We start from the raw sequence: 11,980 nt of genomic DNA, 5'->3' as shown, positions 1-11,980 counted from the left end.
TTCCCTGCAGAGGGGCAGGGGAGCCCTGGGCGGCTGGCTGCGGTGAGGGACACGGAGCTTAGGTCCGTGTTGACAGAGACGTGTGCGGTGTAACATGTTCCCTAGATATGGAGATGGGAAAGATAGCAAGCGGTGAACAGAACACCCCTGAGCATTAATGGCTGGCTGGAAAGCCGAGGGATGGCCGGCGTGCGGGAGGTGTTGAGACAAAGCAAGGACAGGCCCACAGACCCTGCCCTGTGATGCGGCTCCTTCACACGGGGGTGGCAATGGACTCACCTGCCACGCTTCCATGCTCTCGGCCCCGCAGTCCACCGTCCTTTTTGGTAATTGGCACTTCCATTGGTAATAAAACCCCTTCCCTTTCAGGAATTTTCTATACCTTTCAAAATTAGCAATTTATCTCGTTTTTTATTAAGTCCTGTTCGGACAACAGAGTATGGTAATGATTGCCAGCTGGAGCAGCAACAACTGAGCTCAAAGTAGCAAAGACTTCTGCAGGATTTAGTCCATTTCTCATTTATTAATTTTCCTAATTTTTATGAACATTTTAAGTATTGACCTTCTCTCATTTAAACTGCTTAGTTGTAGCTGTGACCTGTGCTCATAAGATATTAATGCATTCAAACCTCAAGAGTCAGAGCACCAGTTAGAGGCTGACAAGAATTCAGCCCAGGGTAAAACATTACATATTTAAAATGGTATTTTGTTTGCATCCAATACAAATTCCCTTAATTCTAGTTATTTATGTACCTAGCCATAGCTTGGAGGCCAAATACCAAGATGGACCGGTCCTTGTTCTGGCCAAGCAGGTCTTACATTTTTACCCTCCATCTGTTGGTAGCATATCAAATATCCAGAGCATTGTTTTTTACATTGAGTGACCTATGTCTCACATGAAATTAAGCCACTAATTCAGCTACATAAATAAATAAAAAAATAAAAAAATAAAACACAGCATCTACTTTACTTCCACTGTCAAAACTTAAAGAGCTTTGAAGCTTTTTCTCTTCTGAAGCCAGAAATGAATAAGAAGGATTTTCTTGTTGAGAAACAAAGGACATTTCTGAACTTGTATGTAAATTTGAGGTTTACATTCCTCTTGAACAGGGAAGGAGAACAAAATGGCAGAAGGGTAAAAGCAGGGAATTCTGCTCAGTCCCCTTTGTAGGTAAGCACAAGGAAGTAGCAGCTGATGTCCTTTACTCATCTTGGCCTCTTCTCAAGAAACAAGTATTTTAAGTCACCTACAAATTTTCCCTAAATGCACTTAATTGATAGCTAGCCCTGTGTTTCTGTCTGGCCCATATCAACAGTATAAATAAAAAGGGTAACTAGAGAAATTTAAGGCTTCAAGCACCTCTAGCTCAAAGCTACATCCATCACTATGTGAAGCTCATGAAAATGCCAAGTCCTACTTTTACCTTACCTAATGTAACCTTTGAAGAACAATGAAGGAAGATGCTTTTCTTTTACAGGGCTTCTATGGGTAACTGATAACTTTAGCTGTCTAGACTATTTTATTTGTATGTTATTTTAAGATTATTCTAGAGCATCTCTTGTCACTTGTGACGAAAAGCTCTTTGGTGCTGGCATACATACTTACGCTCAAATGAAATTAATGTAAATGGATATAGAAAATACCTACAGTGGCCTGTAGCCAGCTATTGTATTCCAACTTTGGTAGAGGTAGGGATTTTGACCATCTAATAATTATTTTCAATAAACTATTAAGAGACCTCTTTCTAATCTCTTGCCCTAAATTCTTTATTTGGTGAGAAGCAAAATAACAAAGGCAAGGAGCTCACAGAACTGGAAGCGGCAGGAACATTTTGTCAGGTTGCTGATTACAGCAAACATTGTTTTAAATTCTTTCTAGATTGGCCACTCCTGCCTTCTAAGCAAGTAAGTGACTAAGTATTGGACTACATACTCAAAACTTACTGGAAGACTGTGCAGGACTTTGTACAATGTGCATCTCTGCCTGGGATTTGAGTTTTCTAAAGGTGAACAGAATGGTATTACACCGTCAATAAACCCAGCTGAGAGGTCATGAAATACCTACTCCAAGTCAAGTACAGTATTTAAAATCTACATGAATATCTATTTTAAAGGCAAAATGATGGGCTGGCAGTCACCAAGAACAGTGGCGCTGGATGATTAAACAATTAAGTACTAACAATAATTGATCATTTTGTACAAAGTTTATTAAGATGTCCAGAAAAATAAATCTGAAAAAACATGTAGCAAATAGTAATCTTAAGTGTACAAAGCAACTGAAAACACCTAGAGCATTTATATAGTTGACAAATAAAAATACAGTGATAATTGCCATCCCTGAGCAACAGTGCATTTAAATACCATAATAAACAGAGTTACTCAAATGTACCTCTGTAAGCAGACTTAAAATTGTTAAAATTTGTTAAAGATGCAGGTCTGAAGATAAGCAACTCGCCCTTTAAAGATGTCAAATACAACTGGTTTTGGAAAACTTAAGTATTACATTTAAACAAATTGAGCTGTTAATTTACTCTACAAGCTACTTAATGGTAGTGCTAAACGTATTTTATTTTGGTTTCACTGATCCTTTGTTTTACATATCGACAGCAACATTTTTCCTTAATGAAACTGTAGCAGCTTAAGACAATGTCTGTATTTTTCATTACTAAACATTTCATGGATTGTGTATTCGGCATTGATGTGAGTTTGAAAGTCAGAATGAAGAACACGGTCTCCTCTAACAGTCAAGACTTCAAGCAACAGTCACGAGGAGAAAATTTTAAGAAGCTTCCATACTTAGTTTCTACATTCTCCTATTTTCCAAAAGGTCTGGGTGTCAAGGTATTTAACACAAGGATCTACATAAAATGGTCCAGCAGCTGAATGGCACACAGGTTTCCAGATACTTAGGTATCTCAGCCAAAGAGAACAGACAAAGTTACTTTATTTGCCCAGCTGTGTATGACTAATGGCATTAAAGTTAATATCAGTCTCTTCTGAGGAAGAAAAGTGGCAACTTCATTAACAGGCACTGCTGAGAATGAAAAAAAAGACTTTTCTTTGTGCTCTTAATTGCTTGTGTAGTGTTAATATTGTTCATACCATTGTTATTCATGGCTTGATCATCTATCTTTGGCTGTGGGCAAACTATATCAGCACAAGTAGAATTTATTTATTTCACTGATGGCACTATCAAATTAACAATGATGTACATGTCAACCAGCCTTCTAGGCCCTTACCCTGATCCCTATCTTTTTTCAAATACTAGCAGATCCAAAGTCAAGAGATTAGGTAATAAAATATTTCCTACATGATAACACACATAAGAAATTTAACAGATCAATAAATGTCTCCTGTGTCATCTATGAGTAAGTTTACAAGTACAAACACAGATTCCAGATAATGGTACTTTAGCTGTCAATTCAAATGGAATTAATATAGTATTAAAACCCCACACCACTTACAAAGTACCAATTAATCCTAAACCAACGAACCTGCTTTGAGCAGGAAATTGGACTAGGTGACCTCTGGAGTGCTCAAATAGGATTTAGGACTATGTAACTGACTTATTGCCCGTCTGGTTAATATTGAAATATATTAATAAATAAAAGCTTCAGAAAGCAGGGACGAAATGCTTTATGTTACTAAGAGAGGTAAAGCCTACCTGTCTTTCAATTATTCACTATTCAGTTGCTTTTTCCCAGCCACAGGCTGACCTATGGTTATGCCCAGGTACTCTAAGAATTACAGTGTCAGAGCAAACAAGCAGTATTAGAAATAACAGAAGCACTGGAATGTAACAAAAGTAACATCCATTTTGCAGGATAACAATTACTTGAGTCCTTCACACGAAGCTGAAAGAAAAACCAAATCCAGCTTTAATAAAAATGGTGTAAGGTTGCATATATTGCACAAGTTGTATCTTGTACTAGTTTGATATTGATCAGTTAATGATTTTGCATCACCAAGTAATAATTTGGCCCTAGTTATTATGCCAATAATTATCTAGCCTAATGCAAAATTAATAAATTCTGTAGAATAGAATTTACCTGTCTGTTCATATAGAAAACCATAACTTTTTTATAAGGTTCGGCTGTTCAGGATATCTGTAATTCACTTGTACTTCTTACTTTCTAAGTACAAATTAATGCAGAATTGTTGGTTTAATCTGCTATACAATCAGCTCTGAAGTATGTGCTTTCCCCACATTCTTCCAGTGCTCGGGCAGAACATAACTAAGGACAGAATGAACAAACACGATTTGAAGAATTTTGCATTATCAACTGTGACTAAAGCTCCTATAAACAGTTAAAATATTATGAAGTAAATATCCTATTTTTCAGAAGTCTATAGGTGTTGTCAGATTATGACCTAATTTAATTACCTCCTTACAAAAATCAGAAATCTAAAAAATAGGGAAAAAATCCAACACCAGTTTCAGTTTGTTGATGCAAACAAAAGCTGTGTTTCACTCTCCCAACCATTAAGTATTTTTTGCCTACAACTCCAGCACTACAAGAGGCTACACTCAAAATCCAGCATTGTCTCATTCTTTATACAGTCATAAAAATGCTGGGGGACTTCCTCACCAGAACTTATGATGGCAGCAAAACCAAACAGGCTTCCCCAGATTCCCTTGAGAAGTACAGCACAAGATCTGCTGAAGGAGACACTTGACTGGATGATGCAGACACTTGTGATGGAGGGGACAGCCCTAAACCTATTTACTGAGCAGTCTTTGATGTCTTCCTTAAGCTTTTTCAATTTCACGGGATTAATTTGAATAGTATATCCTAACAAAGGATGCAAGAACTCCTTTTCAGTGTGGCAGTTACTGAGAATAAATTTTTCAAGTCAACAAAATACCAGGTTTTGCCTGTGAAAGGTTGTTTTTTAGGAAGAACAAAGAACTTCTAATATTAGGCAGCTTTCCAGGAGGTTGATCTGGACTGTTCATCACAGAAAATGAAAACAGCATACCTAAAGACAAACATAAGACAAAGAATTTGAATTTTAAAAAAGTAAAAATAGATAAGACAGTTGCACATGGATGTTAATAGCTTCTCCCCTTTACTATCATGTCAAGCAACTTCACTAACATTTTTCCGGTTTGTGTAAAAGCTGCAGGTATTTGGCCTGCACTCCCCAAACCCATCCACTCACTAATTGCTTGTTTTCACTGTCTAGAACAGAATCTTAAAGAAAAGAAAAAGGATATTCTTCCCCTTAGGACACTTGCACATTCTCCAGTTAATCTGTATGCCACAAAATGTCAGTGTTCTAAAAGCGTATACAATTCATTGAGAGGGAATCCTTAAGTGGTCTTATAAACCTTAAATGTCAAAAAAGCAGTTCATGCAACAAGATCAATAATTTCACGTGCTTAAACAATTCAATTATTTACCTGAAGGACTTATCCCAAGAGTGACACAAGCATCACAACACCCATAAACTGAATGAAGAGCAGCAAAGGTGTCATAAATGACCAGACAGGCCACAAGGCAACATTGAAACTGGGAATAAAAGCAGGAAGTTTTTGGTAAGTTCAATTGTCATATTATGGAAATACCAGCCACACGAAGAAAACATGGCACAAGAGAAAAAGAGATTTAAATTACTTAATCTGGAAAAATACTTATTTCTTTACAACTTGAGAGAAAACCCCAGCACCCACTTATTGATAGTTTAGTTTACTGTTTATTTACTGACAACTCATCCTAGAACTTCTGTAGCTCTTGCAGATTTTACACTGAGTACTTACACTCAGTCCCATCAAGGGTAAAAATACCTTTTCCTTTCAAGATCTCTATATATCAAGTTCCTGAAAATACTCTGGATTTTTCCATGGGCATACATGGCAACTGAGAAAAGGCTTAATTTTTACTTCGGGCCAAGCAGATTGAGTTAACTACAGAGAGAGGACAGAGAGGGGGCAAACAATTTATTGTTCTTGTAAGTCAGTTGACTTACAAGAATTATAGATTTGACTAATACTAAACAACAGGGAACCTTTATCTTATTCAGTCTTCTTTTTTCCCCCCAGCATTGCAACAAATACTGACTGATATTACTCAGATACAACATCTACACTTAAAGGGAGAGAACCAGCTTTCATAGAGAGAGCAAATAAATATACTTGCACACACATTTGTATTTTTTTCATTCACATGCACATTTGCTCAATTCTGACTTCTATAATCTCATAAATGAAGTAGCTCTTACTAAAAGTACCATTCTCTAACAAAATATAAACCCTTAAAGCTCATATAACCTAATTGGAAGTATAAATTTCAGTATGTTTGCTATTATAGATTGCTTGATATTTTTCTCAGCTAGAGAATACACCTTTGTCTTCATTTGTAAACCTCACAAACAGCTGTCAGAGGTGAGCAGTTTATTCTAACAAAGCTAAGGACTCCCGTTTCCCCATAAATTTTCAAGACAGAAAAGATAAGGTACATCTACAAGTATACTTAACATACAGTTTTGACAGCTGTAACTCCTGCTTTGTGGGTGAATGTTGAAAGTGGAAGAAATTATGCTACATAGAACTGATATTGTCACCAACACACTTAATAGAATTAGAGAAACTATACTTTTTATAAAATAAGCCCTTTAACACAGTTAGACTTGCACAGGTTTAGCAGAAGTCTGTACAGTGTTCATACTTACCAAAGGGCCGCTGCAATAAAGGTAGCTGTTGTGATAGGTATCAGTGCTGGATACTGGGTGTCGTAGTCCTGAATTCCACGATACCACTCCAGATATAGTATGCAGTAAAAGGCAACAGATAAACATGCAGCCAATAAACAGCTGCCAGATAAAAACCACCAGCTGTGGGGGGGAAAGCACGTTAAGCACAGTCATATTGCAGTTAGCACATTAATCTTCATTCTAGTCTAGAGACAGAACAGACAATAGCTTTTAATTATACAGATGGGCCTAGAGGTCCTGTTGTGTTTTTCTTCAATTACTTTTACAAAATATTTTTGCCCTTCCAAAGCTGTCTAATATACATGACTGAGTTTAATTTTGCAATGCATCATTCCTGTCATTTATCTTTTCCCTCAAATATTTTGAAACTGCAATGCAACAGACCTTGTCAGACCTACTAAACCACCACACAAAAAATACCTTGTCAGTAATGAGCTGAAAAGGCTTCACTGCACTTTAGCTTCTCACTAGACTACTGATTTTTGTGCAACAGAAATCTTGCAGAAAGCGTTAATAAGGTTTAAAGTTTATTAACTCTGAAATTTAACAGAAAACAAGTATGAAGATATTTCTTTATTGCAGCTGAAGAAAAGCATAGAGAAAGCCAGGATTTCAAACTCAAAATCAAGAAAACACAGGGTATGTGATTATTTAGGAAGATGTACTTTTGAGTCTCTCTGAGGACATACTTCAGGAGTAAAAGATATGAGAGACAACTTGGGAGGCAGCCACACTTCAGTAAAATCTTATCTGAATGTATATTTAGCAAAAAAAAAATAAATAAAAAAAATAAAAGGAAATTCTTATTACCATAGTTTGATTACTAAATTACAAAGAGTAATCAACTACTCAGGTAACATTTGCTCTGGTATGGTACAGCAAATATCATATGCTATTTTGGTACCTCAGTATTACCAATTAAGAAATCTGCTTTAAGAGAGTAGTTGCCATAGTCTAGCTAAACAAGCAATGCAGGAAGACAAGTTCCTGCAGGCTGCAGATGGAGCCACCTAAAACCTTGATCACATCCTGGAGTCACTCACTTGGATCCACAGCCAAGTGGATGTAGGTGTGTCTACACCAGCCTGGAACAGCAGCTCCAGAGAACCTCAGAGCACAGAACACGGCCCTGTTCAGCTTCCATGTGCTGATACAACAATGACAATGAGATAGTTTTAAAAGCACTTCCAGGTGAAGCTATCTAAAAATATCAATCCCATTGAAAATAATTTAATAGAGAAGAAATAGAAATTATTTAATAGAAATTATTTCACTAAACTTTCACTGGTCTGCTCAAAGAATTCTAGAGAACTTCTAGAGAAAATAACTTCATTTTGACATTTAAAGATTAATTTCAGCTTTTTCTGAATAAAACACCAACAGTTTCCACAAAACAGGCAGCAATTTCTTGTACTTAGGTGTAAACTAGAAGTTACAGTATTAAAAGGCCTTGCTATTAGAACAAATTTTGCATTTAGACAAATGGCTCAGTAGATCCTGAAGAAAAAAATAATTATAGCAAAATTTTAAGTATTGCGTTTACTTAAAAATTAGTTTAAGAACAATGACTTCGGTGGTCATCTGGCCCAATCCCTCTGTTCCAGCAGGGTCAGCTACAGCTGGGTGCCCAGGACCATGTCCAGACAGGTTTTGAGTACCTCCAAGGATGGAGACTCCATGACCCCCTTGGGCAACCTGTGCCGGTGCTTGGTCACCCTCACAGTTTCCTGATGTTCAGAGGGAACCTCCTGTGTTTCAGTCTGTGCCCACTGCCTCTGGTCCTGTCACTGGGCACCACTGAAAACAGCCTGGCTCTGTATTCTTTACACCCTCCCACCAGGTATTTATATACATTGACGAGATCACCCTGAGCCTTCTCTTCTCCAGGCGGAACAGTCTCAGCTCCTGCTATTTCTATTGTAGATCTTCTCGATCCAAGATTTAAAACACAGTGTTCAGATCTAACAAACTCAATATGATTGTAAGATGAAAACACTATTTGCTTTGTAAGAAAAGGTACCTTACCTGTCTGCTTGAATAGTTTCTTTAATAGTTTTAAAAAAATCAAAGTAGTACGTGACAGCAATTGATGCCAATATCCAGAATGCAGAATGAGCATTCAGTCTGGTAAGAGGTTTCCTTTCCTTCTCTACAGCTGTAGACTCTTCTGTAAATAACAACATAATTATAGCAGTAAAGGCAGTTATTAAATTAAATATGCTTATACTTACGTAAAACACGATGCTTTATCCTTTTAATTCATTTATCTTTGGAGATTATTATACTCAGTATAATACACTTTGTATTATAGAGGAAGTATTCTAAAAAGCTCTGCACATTTCCTGAAATAAAACAGACTAAGCGAAGTACCCTTTGATAAAAAGATAAAGCAGTAACAAATTAACAGCTGACTAGATTATGAAAGGGTTATTTAACTAAACAAAAACCTCCCCATGTTATTAAAGCATTTTTATTAATCCAGCATATAAAAACACAGGTCAGTATTCCCAATTACTAATAAATTTGTATCCTTGCTAATTTTAATATTTGCAAACCAATCTCAGGCATAAATAATTTTCTTGTACAAAACTGCAGTTATTGCACAAGAGATTTTCCACTTCAGTTTCAAGAGCAGGCCTGACTCACGCTGTATACCTTCAGCAGGCAGACTAAAACTACTGTTATGCAGAAACGTGTATTTTCTTTTTTCCCCTCATCACCATATATTGCTTTAGAGAAAGCAAGACAACAGAGTGAGAGGACTTGAAAGCATATTTTTGTTCTTGACACTGACCAACTAACTCACTCAATACTTATACACACTGTCAAAAAAGGTGTCACAGGTGCCTTTGATGTTTTGTACTTTGAACTTTATCACTACAAGTTACTGGTGCCTGTGTGCCTCCAGCAGTGCTGGCTCCTCCACATGCATTATCACCAGCTGAGTGTACTAGCAGTTCTGCTGGAATTTAAAGGCACTTTTATTTTTTATTTCCTAGGTTCTTCCCCATCTACTAAACCTTGGGTCTGGAGCATTTAAGCACTTCGTCCCCATGAAGAAATCCCCGGCTGCAAGTCCGAGCCACATCCCCCTTTTCCCACCCAGCTCGCTGTTAGTACCAGACGCCGAGGGGAGCCGTGGGGCTGCCCGCAGGCAGCGCCCAGCGGCGGGACAGCGTCCAGTCACCGCGAAACCCTCCCTCCTGCCGCGGGCAGGGCCCGGCCCTTCCTGCGGTCCCGCCGGGGGCAGCGCTACGGCAGCCACCGCCTGGCACCGCTCCTGTCACACCGCCCACCAAGCACACCGGGGCTCCCCTCCCTGCAGCGTCTCCGCGACCTCAGCCCGCGCCCCCGGCACCACCCACCGGCCGTGCCACCGCCCCCCGAAGGCGGCTGCGGCAGCAGCGGGTCGCGGAGCTCTGGCCCTCGCCGCAAAGGGCGCCTGAGCCTCGGGAGCTGCGCCCGGGTACTGCCGCCCGTCTCCATCTTGGGCCGCTCCGGCAGTGACGCCAGGGCGGGGCGGGGAGCGCGGCGGCCGTTGGCGTGAGGGGCGGTGGCCCCGCGTGGGGCAGAGGCTGTCAGAGCGGCCCGTGTCAGTCACAGCTGCTGTGTGGTCACGGCCGGGCTGAGCCCACGGTCGGTCAGAACGCGAGTGTGAACGGCTGATCCCCGCGGATGGGCGCCGGGCCGCTCGGTAGCACCGCTGTAGCCAGTGATGACCCTGTTAATGGCCCAGGAATCTGTTATAAATAAACAGTATCAGTCGCACTAGTCCCCGTTGAAAACGCTAAACTCTGTGCTGTAAATCCAACTGCCAGACTGAGGATTTTTTATTTTTTCAAAATCATCACAAATACGAAAAAAACAGGTGCATATAAGTATTTTCCTCGTCACATTTTGCAAAACAGGTGCTTTCAAGTACGTGTTAGGAAGATTCCAATTGTGACACGGAGCAGTGGTTTAACTAGAAGTCAAATACAAAGCTCTGTAAGGTAAGAACTGCAGGAATGCTGTAACACTGTGAGAGCAATTGAAAATAACCACCACATTTAGGAGACAAACTAGGTGAAAGTTAAACTAATAAGATAGTAAAATACATTGCCTTTGTTTCAGCTGTAGCTGAATTCTGCATAACTAGGTGGGGAGTCACACTAAAATGTTTCTGCAAACAAAACCTTGAAGCTTATTAGTGTTGCTTTATTGCTTATTCCCATGGACAAACTCGAAACATAAATTGTATTGACAGATTAGATCAGGTCTGGTGTAATTTTTCTTGTTTTATAAGAACGCTGTAAATATGCATATTATGTCTTTTGGGATGTGTTCATTGAATAAATAACGTAGCTTTTAAAATTGAAATTTGTTTATAACAGTAATGATTTATTAGGCTAATTTGATTACATATGTGGTACATACAAACTCTGCTTTCTTAGGCAAAATCATGTGGCATAAAGTTCAAACTAAGGCAGGAGTCCCTCTGACTGCAGAATGGAATTACCTGTCTGGTATGGCACCTGTTCTGGAAAGCTTTTCTTTATGGTGTCATAAAATGTAAAAATATTTAATAAAAGCTTTGATTATTATAAGGTAGATTGAAGAAAAAATAATTCAGTCTGTGTGTTTTACTTACCAAAGTCAAATTTACAGTCCTAGCTATATATAAAGTTCAAAATACAGATGTTTAGTTACCTGATTTGATTTTTAGAAGGCAAATTGCGTATTTTGCATGAAAACAGTGACTATGAGAAATATGTTAAATTTTCACTTACCACGTGCAATCTTTGCATATTGTGTGGCATTTATAAATGTGAAAGCCTTGAAGATACTTCCTCTGTAGTTTCATGTTGAGAAAACAAGAAAAGCTGAAAGAGTGGGATATAGGCTGTGGATAAATAATTATTACATATTTTGTCAGAAAACCTTAAAAAATGTCAGGCTGTCCTAAAGGTAGTTAGTTAGTGTAGGGATGAACCCTACAAGTATGTAAGAATTATGTTTTTTCAATGCACTATCACAACTTTTTCTTACATTTGGTTTGAACTGCAGGTGCTGAAGTAATGGAAAATTTGACTTAGCCTCTGCATTCTATGGTTAGAAAAACAGCACTGGCTTTTCATTTGTCATGTAACCTGATGCATATGTACACTGAGTTGTATAGTCTACCTGGACATGTTCTTTTTTTCTGCAAAGGGGCTGCTAACAGTAACTTAACAGGAAAAAAATTACTACATTTTCCTAAATAGCGTATAGAAGAGTGAGGTTCTAG

At 38.6% G+C, this 11,980-nt stretch overlaps 1 protein-coding gene across 2 annotated transcripts; it reads right to left on the bottom strand.

Moving 5' to 3' along the window:
• Positions 1–2,185: 2,185 nt before the first annotated feature.
• TMEM128 (transmembrane protein 128) lies at positions 2,186–10,237 on the bottom strand. Of its 2 annotated transcripts, none has more exons than XM_065060523.1 (5): positions 10,080–10,237; positions 8,740–8,881; positions 6,673–6,834; positions 5,405–5,513; positions 2,186–4,980 (listed from the first exon to the last, which is right to left on the bottom strand). In XM_065060523.1, the coding sequence occupies exons 1-4, from the start codon at positions 10,198–10,200 to the stop codon at positions 5,414–5,416; spliced, it is 525 nt and encodes a 174-aa protein (XP_064916595.1). In that variant the 5' UTR covers positions 10,201–10,237; the 3' UTR covers positions 2,186–4,980; positions 5,405–5,413. The 2 variants fall into 2 exon arrangements, with proteins under 2 accessions (XP_064916595.1, XP_064916596.1); XM_065060524.1 differs by having other exon boundaries at positions 2,186–3,854.
• Between the last annotated feature and the right edge of the window lie 1,743 nt (positions 10,238–11,980).

This window comes from Columba livia, chromosome 4, assembly GCF_036013475.1.
Source record: "Columba livia isolate bColLiv1 breed racing homer chromosome 4, bColLiv1.pat.W.v2, whole genome shotgun sequence".
Classification (NCBI taxonomy): Eukaryota; Metazoa; Chordata; class Aves; order Columbiformes; family Columbidae; genus Columba; species Columba livia.
Note: the sequence above shows the minus strand (reverse complement) of the source record. Positions and strands in the feature narration are given on the sequence as shown.

Bases quoted from the DNA above. Each gene is read 5' to 3' on its own strand.
- TMEM128 (XM_065060523.1), bottom strand. From the start codon at position 10,200: ATGGAGACGGGCGGCAGTACCCGGGCGCAGCTCCCGAGGCTCAGGCGC. The intron at 8,882-10,079 runs GTGGGTGGTGCC...TGTTATTTACAG, and splicing joins GGGGGGCGGTGGCACGGCCG to AAGAGTCTACAGCTGTAGAG. The intron at 6,835-8,739 runs GTAAGGTACCTT...TCCCCCCCACAG, and splicing joins GAAACTATTCAAGCAGACAG to CTGGTGGTTTTTATCTGGCA.